Here is a 16,973-nt window from a genome sequence, read left to right on the forward strand (position 1 = left end):
CATTGGAACAGGCTGCCCAGAGAGGTGGGGGAGTCCCCAGCCCTGGAAGTGTTCAAAAAATGGGCAGAGGTGGCACTTGGGGACATGGTTTAGTCTAGTCTACCCTTAATTGGTTTAGTGTGGACTGGGTAGTGTAGGTTAATGGTTGGACTGGATGATCTTAAAGGGCTTTTCCAACCTAAACGATTCTATAAACCTGCCCAGAGCTCCCCGGCAGCACCCAGCTCCTCAGGGAAGCTTTTACATCCCCCTCCTGCCTAAAAACGCACAGAGAGACTGAAACGACGTGTTTTATTTTTGAGGCAAAGAGTAAGGAGAAGTTACAGTCCAGAGACTTAAATTAAGCATCGCTATCTCCATCCGGAGCCCACCGTGGTGGGTTTTTCCCCCCTCATCCCTCCCCACGGACTTGAGACAAACTTTTCCCCAGCTCAGCCTCGGGACGGCGTCGCCTCATCGCGCTCTTCCCACAGTCGGGTCCCAGGTGCCTGGTTCTTCCCAGCAGCGTTTCGACCCCTCTTATTCCTGGGCTGCCTCCGGCACAGCGGGCTGCTGGCTTTGATCATCGCCCTTCTTTTTGTGGCCCGAAACAATGTCATCGATGCGGAGGAGGAGAACTGCAGTCTGGGGAGAAACCCCGTACCCAGGTCTAGTCAGGAGCTCATCACAAAGAATAAAAAAAACCCAAAATCCACCCTACCCAGTTTGCACATCAAAGAACCATCTGCCTTGGATTAAACGATTCTCTCGGCACAGCACGCAGCAACGCGGCACGGTGGAAAGGATACAGTGCCCACCACGGGCAGGTGGGAGCGGGCAGCGGCTCTGGCACCTGGCAGGGACGCCCCGTGGGAGAGGGGACACCAATTTCTGGCTGACTGACAAGGAAGGGACACGGCAGCCCTTCAAGCGACTGCCTTTGATCCAACACCAGCGAGCGAATGCTCGAAATGGGACCTTCTAACAGGGGGAGGGCAGCTTACGCAAGGCCGCTCAGATGAGCTGACAGGCAGAAGCTCCCAGGGCCACTAACCGGGTTCCGGCACATCGCTGGCACTGAATTTCTCAGTCACGGCTCTGGCTGTCACGCAGAGCACCCCATCCCTTCAAGACTAACTAGTCTGCACAGTGCGCAGAAAAAGGTGGGATGGAACACGACAAATTTTAGCCACGGGATCAAAAACCGAGTACGATCAAAAAATCGAGTACGGGCTCCCACGGGTGCTGCGTCCCTTATCGCCACCCCACCTGTGTCAGCGAGCTGGAACGCTGGCACGCACCACGCTGCGTTTTGCCTACCCAAACAACCAAGTGCACAAGCAGTACCCTTCCCTTCTCCCAGGAGATACACCACAGAGGCTTTTAAGTTTTAATCCCCCTCTCTCCTTACCTCTACCGCTGTTTTGTAGGTCTGCAGTTTGACAGCTAAAGGCTCCCAGATCCCCAGGTCCTTCATATCAACTAAGGCTCCGGTCTCTCCGTTCACTCCCCACGTCTGGCTGCCTTCTTGAGTGTGTTTTGCCTGTAAGCAAAACGACAGGTCAGCACCGACGGAGGAAGACAGCAAATTCACCTTCCAGAAACTCAAACCGAGCATGGAGTCAGGGAAATGGTGAAAGGTCATTAGAATTTTCTCAATTTTGGAGTTTATGCAAGAGCACGTTACTGAGCACCACTTGAAACACACAATTATATCAAACGTTAGACCTGGAGATATTCTCTCTCGTGCCATCCCATCGAATCGCAAAGGAAGATTTTAGTTTTGTTCGCCCTCAGGGTTTTGTTGTTTTGTTTTTAACCTCTGGTACCTCAACAAAGCTCTTGAATTCCATCTTCATGCTTTCGAATTTGGCACAAAACTTCAGTAAAAATGTCTGCAGCCCAGCTAACGCCAAAAAACCAACAACGGTCTTTCGATCACCTTCAATGGATCGGTTCCTTCCACACAGGTCTCCTTTAACGTAAAAGCCTAATGCAACCGCTGAAAAGCTGCGCCCTCAGAGGCCGGACAAGCTGCCCCGAGGGCACCACCACGGAAGGAGGACTGATCTAATGGAGTAGTGACTGATCTAAAGGAGTAATGGTTTTAAACTAAAGAAGAATAGATTTAGACTGGATATAAGGAAGAAATTTTTTACAATGAGGGTGGTGAAGCACTGGAAGGGGTTGCCCAGAGAGGCGGTGGAGGCCCCATCCCTGGAAACATCCCAGGCCAGGTTGGACAGGGCTCTGAGCACCCTGCTCTGGGTTAAAGCTGTCCCTGTCACTGCAGGGGTGGGGCTGGGTGAGATCTAGAGGTCCCTTCCCAAAGCATTCCATGATTCTATGATCTGTGGGGCAGGACACCGCACGAAGGGGCCGGATCGCTTCGGACAATCCAAAGCACGGATCCTTACCCTGAGCGAGGTCAGCACACGGATGGTACTAGCGCCACAGTTCTGGATCAACGTTCGGGGAATGACTTCCAGAGCCTGGGCTACTGCACGGTAGGGCCACTGCTCCACGCCCGTCATGCCTTTGGACTTCTCTGTCAGCGCGTGGGAAACGGCCATTTCGGTAGCTCCCCCGCCTGGCACCAGCTGCGGGTCGATGAGGACGTTGCGACACACCTGCATGGCATCCTGAAGGTTGCGTTCTACCTCCTGCAACAGGCATAAAAGCACAGATTTAATCGGTTGCAGGGAACTGTAGCACCCCAGCAGCCAAAGTACAGCCCAGCGGGGCTGGTTCCTCTGCAGGATACGAGTTTTGCTTTCACTGTACACCACAGCCCACGAGAGGGGAATTCTTTTGGTGCTCCAGAACCCAGAGGAAACTTGTGCTTGCTTCATCCACACACAACAGCTGCTCAAAAGGAAGCGATGATTTACTGACACCAAGAAGGTGGCCAGGACAGGAGGGGAAGCAGAACACATAATAACTTACTGCTAGGATTTCCTTGCTGGCTCCACGCAGAATGATAGTGCAAGCTTTGGGGTCTTTGCAATCGGTGATGAAGGCAAAATACTCGTCTCCTATTTTTTTAACTTCAAAGAGCCTGGCTCCAGTTCCCACATCCTCCTCCCGCAGCTCATCTGTGCGACTCACGATGCGAGCTCCGCAGGCCCTAGCACACAAACAGCACTCAAGTCAGACGCTCACGAGTAAGAACTGGGGAGAAAGGGCGAGAAAAGAATGAAAACGCCATGCCACAGAGCGCAAGAACAGGCTCCAGCGAGGAGACTGCATTTACCTGGCGATCCTGTTGTTGTCCGTCTTCCTCACTCGGCGGATGGCGGTGATGTTGGCTTTCATCAGGTAGTGTTGGGCCAAGTCTGAAATCAGGTTTGTGCAATTTTATTGATGAATCAGTGGTATCGTGACAAGCTTTACATGTCCTTAAAGTAAAAAGGGTTATGGAAAGAAAAACCTAAACGTAGCTTCTTAAACCAAGCTGCAAGGCAAAATTACAGTGCAGCTTTCCATGGTTTGCTAGACTCATCCTCGCTTGTATTTTGATATCGTTTCCAAATGCTGGGAAAGCAAAATATTATTGTAAGTGTCCGTGTTCACAAGGCAACCTCAAGAACCAACTTCAATGCCTGTGATGTGGAACAATTTGCTAGAAAGCTGAAAAACCAAACAAAACCAGGGTCATGTTCAAAATCAGGTTTTGTGTTGGTTTTGGTGGGGTTTTTTGTTTGGTTTTTTTTTTTTTTTTTTTTTAAAGCTACTGAAAGGTGCATTTAACACAGCATGAACCTTATTAAGATGAATTCAACACAAAGAAGGATCACATATGTTATTACCAGAAATTCCTTTTTCTGTGATGACCAGATCCGGCTTGACTCTCATCAGATCCTCGCAAATCTGCTGAATGTACTCTTCCTCCATCTGCAGGATGCGGGCAAAGTCTTCCTCCCGTGTTATTTCGATATCAGTCTGCACAGAAAGAGGTGTAAATATCTCACTGTATTCCTCCCAACCCTGCACCGAGTTAGACACAGATCCCCTGGCTTGAATCCTTAACTCCTCCAATATTGCCTGGGGAAGAGTGAATGAGAACTACACAATGAAAAACACCAATCAAATCAACTGTGACACTGTCAGTTTAACATGAGCGTTAATTAAAGCACAGAAATATTTCTTTGACTCTTGACCATCACTTAAGATACACAACTCACTGTAGCTGCTTCAGTGAGTAAACGCACCGTAGCCTGAGTTCTATTTTTCTACCTTTTTCTCCAGGGTACTGACCCCGCAGCAGAATTAGCCGGTATACGCAAAAGGTCTCTGAAAGGCAGAACATGAAGAGCGCCTTTTGCCACTCAGGCTTTTAACCAGCTGTCTGGATTTGTTCCTCTTTACTAGTCCACAACATTTGATTTAGGACATCTCTAATAGGACTTGCTTTACCTGGCTCTCTCCTTTCTTGTACTCTAGCGAACAATCCAGAAGGACAATGCGCGGATTCTTAATAAGGCGACGCATCCTGGGATGAGTGACATCTTTATTCACCATGATCCCACGCAAAACACATGAGTCTTCGCTAAAACCACCTGGAATCTGACAGACACAAGAAAGGGGGAAAATGAGGCAAGACAGTCTACTCTACAAAAAACTGTATACCTGTGCTCCTGAAACTATCCATCCCATGTACTGAAAAAGGAAAACTCTCCCAAGTAACCACGATGCACCCAGGTCACAATCTGAGTTAGTTTTAAGAGCACGCTGACTTAAATTAAGTGAAAAGCCACAGCAGAACTTGAGAAACTGCTCACACCCTATTGCCTGGCAACGTGTGTTTGGAAGATGGAAACGGAAACAACTTAAATGACCTTTTTGGCAAATATTCTGAGAGAGTTGAAATAACTGCCCCTGTTTTCACTGTGAACCAGCATGGCTGATAGCACTGACTAAAGGGTTTTATTTGCAGACTGTGGATCAGTAGCACAAAATTCTTCCCACTGCATCCTAGGAACAACTGGTTCACAATGAGAAAGGGGCACACAGGTAAGAAATGGTTCAGGACACACTCACCTTTTCTACTTTTGCATATTTTTTAATATCAATTTCCTTTCTGCCATTTTCTTCAAACTCCACAGTCTTAACAGCATCAAGAGCAATGCTACAGGCCAAGTCGGACCAGCGGTTTATTGCCTTGGTATTTATAGCACTCTTTATTATTTTAAGCATCATCTCTTTGTTGTTCACGTCCACTGGAGTGCTGACACAAAGGAAAAAGTAAACTGAGTATTACTCCAGGCTGCAATCTATTTGTAATCACACTGAGTCCCTCTCCAATTATATTAAGTTCTATTTTACTAACACGACTCCCTGAAGAATCATCTTTAAGCAGTACAGAAACCCCATATCCCTTCTCTCTAACTCCCACCAGCCCATACTCACCCAATTTTCTTTAGAATACCGATCATGTCATCCAGAGCCTTACGATAAGCCCCAATGATCACAGTTGGATGCATCTGCTGTTCAAGGAAGTGTTCGGCAACAGAGAGCATCTCTCCAGCTAAAAAAAAACCAAACCAAAACCCATCAAAATTCCACAGGGAAGTTAATAGAGCAATCAACAGTCGAGGCAGGAGAACAGCATACCATGCAAAATATCTGCTATCCATGTAGAGAGTTCTAATGTCACCTATACCTTTCTTTATACTTAACTGTGCTTATCTCAGGGAAAGAACACGACTTTCCAAAGCATGGAGCTGATCACCTAAGGGTCTAGTGAACCTAGCATTCTCTTCCATGGTAAAAAAAAAAAAAAGGATCAATTTTATGGTTGGTAAATAATGAATATCTGTCTCATTAAGGCATACTTACTGGGGTCTGATGGGCAAATTTCAGCCTTAACCCTTTATAAAAAGTATGTCTTAGTCACCCTCCTTACCAAGGATAATTACAGATGTCGTTCCATCTCCAACTTCTTCATCTTGAGTACGGCTGATCTCTATCATTGATTTTGCAGCTGGATGCTGGACTTGAATCTGTACAGGAGCAAGGGGTATGGTTTTGTTCCAGAATGCTAAAGGTGAAGCTTCTTGCATCGCTCAATGGAACAAATACCACACCTTTTAAACAAGCAAAGGCACTCTGTCCAACTACGGCAGAGATTCTTTTTCCTTTTTGAGACCAAAAAGAAGCCCTTGTATTTCACAATATTGTGTCTCCCACAGTTTTTCAGGCATTACGATTTTTGTGCTGTTATTTCAAAAGCACTTGCACCAGAAAGACGATAATGATTTCTCAGTCTAATTATCTGGCATTGTAAAAGCAAGCATCTACTCATAAGGTTTTGATGCAAGTGATTATAGCTACAATTACCACAGAATTTACACCGGTCTTGTAAAACCTCCGTGAAAACTTACCACCCTGGGATCAAGCCTAGTTTTCTGAGGAGAAAAAGCATTTGCCAGAAAGATTTCATTCCTCCCCAGTAAGCACCCTTCTTGGTACTGCTGTTTAGTATTTGCCCACTCTCAAGACAGAAGATGAAATAACATAGTTCCACGGGCAGCTACGTAACTGTATCCTGGAAGATTCCAACTCATGTGTTAAGCGAGACAATCCTTTTGGAGAAACTTACTTCTCTAAGAATAGCATTGCCATCATTGGTCATCACAATCCCACCCATGGGGTCCAAAAGCATCTGCAACCGAAAGAGAAACCATATTTGCACTGATCTATAATATCTGTAGTGTTTCTAGTCAGTATGGAGCACAGGGTATTCCCACAAAAGTTCATACCTTCATCATAGCTCTTGGTCCTAAACATGTTCGGATAATGTCAGCAATGGTCTAGGAGGAACAAAAGAAATGAGGCAACACAGGAGGGCACAAAAAAAGTCTAAAAAAACCATAGCCTGTATGAAACAAGCAGCCACTGCAACATGTAAGTGACCCAATGACTCTGCAGTTGCTCAGATGTAGCAGAAGTTAAGAACTGTGTGAGAATGAGAACACAGGGCTTAGAAGAGCACTGGCACCGCACTAAATTACTATCTAAATCGGATGTCAAAACTTATACACTGTCGGATTTTGCAGAGAAAGAGGGTTTGGTGGGTTAAACCCCTCCATGTTCAGTTACATTGCACCTATTAACACCAAAAATTCATTTTCTATGCTGCTTGTACTCTGGATTCACAGAGACTAGAGAAAACACGCTTCAGATCCAGTTTTCCCTCTTAAATACATAAATACACATATATATACACGTGTGCACCACACACACACACACTAAAAAAAGAAAAAGAAGAAAAAATCAAAATAGCCTGATATGAGAACACGGTACCTTAGCAGCAGTGATGTTTCCAGTCTGGACTTTTCTTCCAGACTCACGTTTCACATTCTGACCTAAAGCACATAGAAAAAAAAATATTAAAGCACAAATATAACTTTAATCTGATCTTACAAAGAAGTCCAAGACTGAAATGGTGGTACTGACAGCTCATCAAAGATACCCTCTCAGTCGCACACACTTGATATACGACCAGTTCTAAATTAAGAGTTTACAGTATAAATACCACAGCCACTATAAGAAAGCATATTCATAGAAGAGCGTCAGTGAAAAACAACAATCCTTATTGTAACAGAATTCCTGATTAGCATCCTAATTCAACAGAGACAAAACTTTGCAACCCTGAAATACAACCCAGTCCCCCAAAAAAATCAAACAGCAGCGACACACTACAATCTGCAAGATCCCACAAAGCCTAGGAACTGCTGCGGAGCAGTTTTCAGTCAAAAAAAATTACAGATGCTCACACACGGCAAGTAGAACACTGGTTTAAAATTATGCTTTATACATCAGTGTTGCTCAGCCTTTGGCACATTAGGGCTCACAACCATATTTGGGGACTCGCTGTCATAAAAGCTCTGCCCTAAAGAATCTCTAGGCTCGGTGCTGCCTTTCTTTTATCACAAACCTAGACTGGATGAGCAGAGATTTACTTCAGGAGTGCATGGTTTTGCGTATAGATTTCTAAGACAGAATAAAAGCAAGCGACGGTAAAAGCAGCCCCAAGAACAAGGTAAGCAGGCCTATAGCAAAGGGGCGCTAGGCTGCAACAGCCTGCCTCTTGGGTTAATGGTGAGCAGAGCAGATGGAGAGATGAGACTGAGAAACCCAAGCAGAAAGAAACCCCCAAGGAAAGTGTCATGTCGGAGGGCAGCGAGAGAATCCCACGAGGAGAAAATAGCTGAGAGAAATCGAGATCTGCCAGGAAAGGTTTAACAAGGAGCAGGGGCTCTGATTCCTAGTTTTTACTTTTATTAAAAATAATCCAGTCACCAAGCCAGGAAACACGAAATTATTATTCTACCCCCAACTGGTTTAGTGGTGGACTTGGTAACGTCAGGTTAATGGTTGGACTGGATGATCTTAAAGGGCTTTTCCAATCTCAACGATTCTGTGATGCCCCGACACCTCCCGCGCAGGGAGCAAAGCGGGGGGACGGGGGGAGCCCCATCGGGGCTGGGCAGCGGCTGTGGAGAGCCCGCGGGGACCGGGAAGAGGCAGCGAGGCTGGAGCCGGGGTCCGGCGGAACCCCCCGGAGCAGGAGAGGGAAGGGGGGGGGGGAGCCCCGGCCCGGCTGGGGGTCTGCAAGGGAGGGCCCGGGAACCAACATGGCGGCGGGGAAGGTGAGAAGAAAAGGGGGGACCCCTCCCCTCGCCCTCCGCGACCCCCGGGACCCCTCCGGCCCTGCCGGCGACACTCACTGAGGACGAGGACAGGGCGCGGGCCCATCATCGCGGCGGCGGCTCGAGCGCGGCAGCCGGCGCGGAACCTTCTGGAGACAGCGAGCGCTTCACCCTGCCGCGACACCCTACCCCACCTCCCTCCCGCAAGGACCAATCCCAACCCGCTCAGCACGCCCGGCGTCCAATAAGAAGGCGGCGCTCCTCCTCCCCGGCGCTCACAGCATGTTCGGTTGAGAAGCGAGGGCTCAGCGCATGGGGCTGCGGCGCGCTGGGCGGGGCTGCGCCGTACTGCGCATGTGCGGGCTGCCGGCGCCGGGCGGGCGGATGATGCGGGGGGGGGGACGGGGCTCACCGCGCGTACGCAAAGCGGCCGGAGGAGGAAGCGTTGGGCGGTCGCGTAGGGGACACTCTCCACCGCGTTTCGTCTGGAAGGCACCGGAGCCGGGACGCGACGGCTCCGGCTCTCCGAGCACCGTGTGTGGAAGGGAACGGCTCAACATCCACCCCCCCGCCCCGCCTGTGGTCTCGCCCATCCCGCGGCGCGGTGCACCATGGGAGCGGCGGGGTGCCGCCAGGCATGGCGGGAGTGGCGGGTGCTGAGGCCGCGGGCGCGGAGCTGCCTGGTGGGAGCCGGGACCCTCCCGGTGCCCCGGAGGCTCCGGTGTCCCCTCAGAGCGGCGCTCCGCGGCCTGCGAGGCGTCCCCCGCGGCAGCCAGTTCTGTCACGGTGCACTTTGCCAGACCGTGCCACTTGTTCGGTGTTAATTCCAGGGGAAGAGGGCACAAAACCAGTTCCCTTTGCCTTTTCACAGCCTGTGTGCCTGGAAAAGTTCCCAGGTTGTCTGATTTCCCCCCCCCCCCCCCCCCCCCCAAATTGTTCTGCTCGATAACAAGGGCTAGGATGAGAGGGAATGGGCTCAAGCTGCGCCAGGGGAGGTTTAGATTGGATATTGGGAGACATTTCTTCATGGAAAGAGTGGCCAAGCACTGGACCAGGCTGCCCAGCGAGGTGGGGGAGTCCCCATCCCTGGAGGGGTTCAAAAAATGGGCAGAGGTGGCACTTGGGGCCATGGTTTAGTAGGCATGGAGGTGTTGGGTTGATGGTTGGACTGATGATCTAGAGCTCCTTTCCAACCTTAGTGATTCCTAGATTTTACCTTCATTCAAAAATAATCCAGCCACCAAGGCAGGAAACATGAAATTATTCCTCTGCCCTTAATTGTTTTAGTGGTGGATTTGGCAGTGTGAGGTTAATGGTTGGACTGGATGATCTTAAAGAGCTTTGCCAACCTCAACGATCTGATGATTCTAAGGCTCTGTCTTCCTCTCCCGTACTTCCCTGCTCTCTTCCAGCTCCCACTGATGGTTGAAGGAATGTACTAAAGATAACAGGCACCAGGATATCTATAATGAGGAGCAGAAGGCTAAGAGATCTCTAAAACAAGGAACATAAATCCTTGAGTGTCAAAGCTCCCCTTTACTCCTCTTTTACTAGTGAGCAAGAGCCACTAATTAGTGTCCCCTAAGCGAACCAGCTAATTATAGTATGAAAACCACACCTCTGTTGGAAGAGCTGCCCACCTCCAAAGGGAGGCCCCTACCCACTGAGCACGTGGAGGGATTTTAAAGGGAGTTCTGTCTTTAAATCGAAGCGAAAGCAGAAATAACCAAGGGCTAACAAGTAGGTGTCAAAAGTGGAAATAACTAATGACTAACAAGTAGGTGTCACCAGTAGGTGCAGTGACTTTGTTTAATTGTACAAACATGTAAGGTAAAAACAGCGGGGTGTGCTAGCTTTGTGGAATCATCACCCAGCACCCATCTCTGCGCAGAAATGGAATAAAGCAAATATCTCGACTCGGTGTGTGAATTGGTTCTTGCACACCTGGTAAAGCACCCATCGTTGGGACAACACCATGGACCCACCAACCGTTAGCCAGGAGGAAAACCATATAGAATCATAGAATCATTCAGGTTGGATGCATTAAGCTCTGATAGCCAACCACCACTTGAGTAAGGTGTTTTGCAGGGAAATTCAAGCCTCCTCTTTGTCAAAAGCTCGAAGCTGCTGAGGCCAAGGACAGGTGTTTTCTCAGTGTTTGGGTGATGGGGTCATAGAATCATAGACCCATAGGTCCTAGTCTATCCCGGCGCTGCAGCAAACCCTGCTGAGGTGCAGGAGAGAGAAGCTCAGCCCATGGTTACGCTGCCTCAGTAGCGGGTGACTGACATTGATTTAAGCTCTGTGCTGTTTTCCGTAGTCTGCAGCGTGGATAAGCCCCACGTGGTTCAGCAGAGAAAGAGGAAAGTGGGTGGATGGAGGGCCATTGGCAAGTGGGGAATTTCGGTAAAAGGAAGAGTGGTACATGGGGCCAGCGCCTGGGGCCCTGGAGAGGTGGATTCATGGGCTGCTCGTTTGCACGTGAGGAGGAATACATGGACAGAGGTGTGGATTTGTGGCCCTTCTCCCACCAAAGGTCTGCAGGCAACTGCCTGAGAAACATGGGAATGGGTGACCCCCCGAGGCTTCCTCCAGCGCTGAAAATCGGGCCCAGCGGCTTTCTGTTTTGCTACCCGTTTTGCAACAGGGAGGTCAGGACATTTCCCTAATCTGTCAGAAACAGAAGGGTGGAGCCTTGCTGGTGTGGGGTTAGTTAAGCAAAGCGTCCCTAATACACAGAAGTGTAGTTTTGGGGTCTGTGCACTAGGAGAGGCATCCCCCCTGATGTTTGAGGAATTTAACCCAGATCCTCCTCCCTCCTCTCATCCTCTACGCATCGCTTTACGGATCCCCGATGCAGTTGGCAGCACTGCTGGTCATCTTCATCTTAGGCGTGCTGCTGCTCCTCGTTGAAGTCCTCCTCCGAGCCATGGTGGTCATCGGGTTTCTGCTCTATATGCTTGTCACCAACTGAAGGCAAAGCGGGGAGGGCACCTCTTTTTCCCCCTTGTTCCCAGAGCTCTTCAAGAAAGAGATGCGAGGAGAATCACACCGACCTCAAGAACAGATGGAGAGCAACGGGAGCAGTAGTCAAAGGTGGAGGGGAGGTACGGCCTTTTTCCGGCTTCGTGTGTTACGCCTTTGCTTGGCAGCTTTGTCGTCTTCTCTCCCAAAGCACTGCCTTCAGCAATGCGCCTCCCAAATCGCAGGTTCAGGCTGCTTGTCCCCTTCTTCCTAAGGGGAAACTGAGTCCTGGCAAGGTGCGTTCCTTCAGCCGCGCCTTCCAGGTGCAAGCCCATCCTGCCATGTATCAAAACCCGGCGTCCCGGCCGCTCCAGGACCTGCCGTGCTCGGAGCGGCTCCACTGTGGGGCTTGGGGCTCTCCCCTGGGGTAGGGCAGGGTGCGGGGGGCAGCACTCCATGTTCTCCCCCAGAGGCTTTATAAGTAGCATTTTTGGACTAAAAGCTGGTGTTTTGCAGATGCTTTGAGGAAGGCGGCTCAACCCCATTTTTTGAATGAAAGTAAAACTGGGAATCACTAAGGTTGGAAAGGAGCTCTAAGATCATCAGCCCAACCATCACCCCAACACCCCCGTGCCCTGGCTTGGTGGCTGGATTATTTTTGAATGAAAGTAAAACCAGGAATCACTAAGGTTGGAAAGGAGCTCCAAGATCACCAGCCCAACCATCAACCCAACACCCCCGTGCCCACTAAACCATGGCCCCCAGTGCCACCTCTGCCCGTGTTTTGAACCCCTCCAGGGATGGGGACTCCCCCACCTCTCTGGGCAGCCTGGTCCAACGCTTGACTACCCTTTATGTGAAGAAATGTCTCCCAATATCCAATCTAAACCTCCCCTGACACAACTTGATGCCATTTCCTCTCGTCCTGTTGCTGGTTCCCTGGGAGAAGAGCCCAACCCCCCTCCCTGCCCCCTCCTGCCAGGAGCTGCAGAGCGATCAGGTCTCCCCTCAGCCTCCTCTTCTAAGGGCTGGACTGGATGATCTTAAAGCTCTTTTCCAACCCAGACGAGTCTCTGATCTGATTCCCCCGCCGGGCTAAGACTACATTTCCCAGCGTGCCGCGGGGCGCCGCGGAGCCGCCATCTTGCGGCGCTTCCGCTGACTCGGCCTTCCGGGCGCCGCGGGGCAGGGACGGTGAGGGCCGGCGGCGGGACCCGTGAGGGCAGGGGCTGGGTGCCGTGTCCCCGCGTTTCTGGAGGTGAGGGTGGCTTGGCCGTGGGTTTTGAGGGAGCAGGCGGCGCCCGCCGCTGGAGCGTTGGTGTCGGGGTCTCCTGCGGGCAGCGGCCGGTGAAACCGGGACACGGGGACAAGCTTGTATGGGGACAAGCTCTGTAGCAAGGCCTGATGTGACAGGGCAAGGCGTGATGGATTTAAACTAAAGAAGAACAGATTTAGACTGGATATGAGGAAGAAATTTTTTACACTGAGGGTGGTGAGGCACTGGCACAGGTTGCCCAGAGAGGCGGTGGAGGCCCCATCCCTGGAAACATCCCAGGCCAGGTTGGACGGGGCTCTGAGCACCCTGGGCTGGTTAAAGCTGTCCCTGGCACTGCAGGGGTTGGGCTGGGTGAGCTCCAAAGGTCCCTTCCCAAAGCATTCCATGATTCCATGATTCAGAGCATTCTGTGAGCTTACCTTCGGGGCTCTGGGCTGCGTGGGGATATGGGATCCCAGCAGCCGGGGCCGGTGCGAGGCCTGTGGCAGGGGAGCGCTGAGGGGAGGCAGAGGCCGCTGGCACGCTCCGACACGTCAGCGGGTTTTGCGTTTAAAAGCACGAAGGAGTTTCCCAACGGGTTGTCTGTGTAATGAGCGTGTGGTCTCCTTGTCCTCTCATTAGGGCAGCTCCAGGGATGCCGGGCTGGGGGAAAATGGGAGACGTGGCCTGAAGCGGGGAATTCTGGGGACCAAAAAGCCACTGGAGGGAGTCAGTGGTACCTCCGTGGCTGCAAATAGCAAAGATTAACAGTGTTGGAAATGAGGAGCGAATACTTTCTGAGAAGAATGGAGAATTTGATGGGGAGAACTAACTGTTGCATAAGGCAGTGCTGGAAAGCTGCCGTGCTTTGCAGTGGTAATTAACTGTTAATTGCTAAAACTGCTGAAACCGTTAATTGCCAAAGCCTTTGCTCTGGAAGTTACTAGAAGAGGCTTTGTGATCCGAGAGCTTTGCCAGTTACTGAGATGCGATAAAGGGGAGCAATACCTGCCGGGGCTTTGAAAAGGGAGAAAAGCATCAGCATTTTGTCCATGCCTGCCAATCCGGGACGCTGCTGTGCTGCTTCCTACATCCTTGCAGGAAGCATACAGGGATTTCGGGGGCAGCCGCAGACCTGCGTGGAGCCAGGGTGACTTCCTGCCAGCTTGTGATAATCCTTTATCAATATTGCTGTGAAGTATACAGGCTGTTCATGTCTCGCTACACACGAATGCCCAAATTGTCTTGTTTAGTTGTCCTGTTCGTGTTCTTTTTGCAATTAAATTATCGATGACGTTCCATTTTCTTTCGCTTCTAGATGAAGCTCCTGATTCTGACTGCGTTTGCCCTGGTTTATGTGGCCCGCTGTGAGGAAGGCGCCAGGCTCCTGGCCTCCAAATCTCTATTAAACAGATATGCAGTGGAGGGAAAGGACTTGACTTTGCAGTACAACATCTACAATGTCGGCTCCAGGTAAGCCTTGTCCAGGCTCCAAATGCTGTGCACGCGCGTGTCTGCAGGGTAGGAGGCTCTTTCTAGGCTCTGTGATGTGCTGTTACCTTTGCTCCCCCTAACTCTGAGCTCACCACCAGCGCTTGAAGGTTTGACCCTGCGATTTCCCTTTTTCGTCCTGTTCTGGTGTCCCCGCTTTCACTGTTTCCTGCTTTTGCCTCGTGGCTGCTCGAGCTGTTGGCCCAGCATGGTGCAGCCACTCCTTGTGTCTTGCGATGCTCTGCTCCCCGTGCACGCAGCCTCCCTTTCTTGGCTTTGTGAGCTCTTTTTCACATCTGGTTTCCTGTCTTTTTTTGCACTTTCTCTCAGCTTTGCCTTCCTCTTTCTGCAATCTCCCTGTAATACACCTCGACTCTCCTCCCCATCTTCTACTGGTGCCTTTTTATGTTTCAAAAATCAGTTCTTCCAGCTGCTGAATTGTCAGTATGGAACCGTCATCCCTCTTTGGTGCAGCCCCCAGTGAGTAGAACGCCAAGCCTAAGATTCTCTTCTCGTCCCTTTCGTTGTTGCATTTAGCGCTGCTTTAGATGTGGAGCTGTCGGACGATTCTTTCCCCCCAGAAGACTTTGGCATTGTTTCAGGGATGCTCAACGTCAAATGGGACAGGATCGCTCCGTATCTTTTCATGTTTTTGAAATTTCTCCCAACACTCCTTCTTACCCCTAAGCATCCTGTAGCTCTCCTGTCTTCATTCATTGTCTCTGAAATTCCAGCATGCTGGACCCTGGGCGGGGTTATTGAATGCAAACTTCTGTTCTCCTTGAAGGTGCTGTGTATAAAAAAAAAACAAAAAAACAACCAAACAAACCCAAAACCCATTCCTTGCAAACAGGGCCAGGTCCCTGTGCAATTTGTCTGCCTGGGAAGGAGGAGCAGCTGGATCAGCCTTGGATGGGTCTGGATGTCTGTAACCACAGAGGACTCAGATCTGTCATCAGGAGTGACTTTTCCGCCTGGTTCGAGGCTCTTTACCCATCTCCTCACTTTTCCTTTGATGAAACGCAACTGTTTTCCTTAACTTACGGCTCTCAGAGCGAGTAACGTGTCCCACACTGTGGTTCTGCGGCCTCTCAAAGCGGGTTACTTCAACTTCACCTCTGCTACCATCACGTACCTGGCACAGGAGGGCGGACAGGTTGTGGTGAGTTGACTGTTCGTAGGATCCTTGCCCAAATCGGGCAGCAGATACGCCTGACTGCGCTCTTCGAGCTGCCTGACAGGGGATGATGCACGTCCCTGCGCTCTTATACTGCACAGGCTCTGTTGCAAGAAGGAAAGGTGGCAAATGCGATTTTTTTAAAATTTTTTTTCTTTTTCCCCCTACTTTTTTCAGGTTGGTTTCACTAGTGCTCCTGGGCAGGGAGGAATCTTGGCTCAGCGCGAGTTTGACAGGAGGTTCTCCCCTCACTTTGTAAGTACCTTTCAGTTGGTAATTGAAATCGTGCTGCAGCAACTGCGTGCCCCAGCGGGGTGGCTTTTTGCCAGTTTGCGGTGTGTTTGGTTCATACCACAGTCACCTGGGAAACTCCAGGCAATTAATCCATATCAGTTGTTCAAGAAAGCATCACAGAATAAAAAACCAAAGAGTTTTCATCCCAGCTACCTTGGTGAAGGAGCTGGCGCTGTGGGGTTTGAGCCCGAACAGGTCTGCTGGCTCTAAGACTCATGCGGATGTGATTTGTTTTGACTTCTAACAATTTCTCCTTCTAGCTGGACTGGGCAGCTTTTGGTGTGATGACCCTGCCCTCCATCGGGATCCCGCTGCTGCTGTGGTACTCGAGCAAGAGGAAGTATGACACCCCCAAGACCAAAAAGAACTGAGCAAAAGTCAAACGCCACCAGCCCCCCAGAGCTCGGGAGAGAACAAACACTGACCCACCCAGAACCGCAGGTGCGTTGGGATCAGCAACAGCCACCCCTGCGAAGCGCTGCCTGGGCTACGCTTCAGCCCCGTCGACGAGAGGGAATCGCTCGCTTCCGTGGCAGTGACGTGTCATCTACGTTTTAAAAAAGGAAACAAGCAAACAAAACCCCCAAAAAAACCCCAAACCCCAACTGAAAATCCCAAACCCCCGCAGCCAAATCTCTTTGCATATTCAGAGCAGAGACCCCTCGCTCCGGTGCGGACGTAGTGCCAGCGCATCTGCGATACGAAGGCACTGCCACCCACAGGAGCTTGTTTTGGGGGTGTGCGCAGCTCCGCGGTGTTTCTGGCGTCTGTGCTGCCTTCCAGACTCCATTCGGCCAAACGGTTCTTTGCCTGCTGCCGTCTTCTCAAACGTATTAAATCTCAGGGGGGCCTCCCTCCTCCACGTGCTGCCCGCCTTGCTGAAACGGCTGCGGGAAGGAGCTCTAGCGACAAAACCAGACCTTGCGCCAGAGCTCATCAGAGCGGCTGCGCTGGGACGGGGGACGCGGGAGGTCCCCGTCCACGCTTGTTCTCCAGGAAGCCCCATTGTAACTGCTGCGTTTCTGTTCTTTCTCCTTGCTCTGTTAAGGGTTGAGGTGTGTTGAGGTACTGAGGATTTTGTAATAAAATAAAAACGCCATGAGAGAAGCCTGTCTTTCTTTTACCAGGAAGTCCTGGAGGCGCGTGGCTGCCTTCAGAA

The 16,973-nt window shown here is 50.6% G+C and overlaps 2 protein-coding genes across 7 annotated transcripts; one reads left to right on the forward strand and one right to left on the reverse strand.

Annotated features, from left to right (window-relative positions):
• Window positions 1–299: 299 nt before the first annotated feature.
• On the reverse strand, window positions 300–8,761 carry CCT3 (chaperonin containing TCP1 subunit 3). Of its 3 annotated transcripts, XM_075724241.1 has the most exons (14): window positions 8,712–8,761; window positions 7,285–7,346; window positions 6,741–6,791; window positions 6,581–6,643; window positions 5,885–5,981; window positions 5,389–5,506; window positions 5,020–5,206; window positions 4,396–4,545; window positions 3,789–3,921; window positions 3,233–3,314; window positions 2,926–3,106; window positions 2,397–2,642; window positions 1,391–1,522; window positions 301–624 (listed from the first exon to the last, which is right to left on the reverse strand). In XM_075724241.1, exons 1-14 carry the CDS (start codon window positions 8,740–8,742, stop codon window positions 520–522), a joined length of 1,638 nt encoding a protein of 545 aa, XP_075580356.1. In that variant the 5' UTR covers window positions 8,743–8,761; the 3' UTR covers window positions 301–519. The 3 variants fall into 3 exon arrangements, with proteins under 3 accessions (XP_075580357.1, XP_075580358.1, XP_075580356.1); XM_075724242.1 differs by lacking the exon at window positions 6,741–6,791 and having other exon boundaries at window positions 300–624; XM_075724243.1 differs by lacking the exons at window positions 6,581–6,643; window positions 6,741–6,791 and having other exon boundaries at window positions 300–624.
• A 2,639-nt stretch (window positions 8,762–11,400) lies between these two features.
• SSR2 (signal sequence receptor subunit 2) lies at window positions 11,401–16,753 on the forward strand. Of its 4 annotated transcripts, XM_075724319.1 has the most exons (7): window positions 12,840–12,855; window positions 13,495–13,728; window positions 14,171–14,325; window positions 14,881–14,979; window positions 15,397–15,505; window positions 15,698–15,775; window positions 16,075–16,753. In XM_075724319.1, exons 3-7 carry the CDS (start codon window positions 14,171–14,173, stop codon window positions 16,183–16,185), a joined length of 552 nt encoding a protein of 183 aa, XP_075580434.1. In that variant the 5' UTR covers window positions 12,840–12,855; window positions 13,495–13,728; the 3' UTR covers window positions 16,186–16,753. The 4 variants fall into 4 exon arrangements, with proteins under 4 accessions (XP_075580435.1, XP_075580436.1, XP_075580434.1 ...); XM_075724320.1 differs by lacking the exons at window positions 12,840–12,855; window positions 13,495–13,728 and adding an exon at window positions 11,401–11,740; XM_075724321.1 differs by lacking the exon at window positions 13,495–13,728 and having other exon boundaries at window positions 12,834–12,855.
• Window positions 16,754–16,973: the final 220 nt, after the last annotated feature.

This window comes from Pelecanus crispus, chromosome 22, assembly GCF_030463565.1.
Source record: "Pelecanus crispus isolate bPelCri1 chromosome 22, bPelCri1.pri, whole genome shotgun sequence".
Lineage (NCBI taxonomy): Eukaryota > Metazoa > Chordata > Aves > Pelecaniformes > Pelecanidae > Pelecanus > Pelecanus crispus.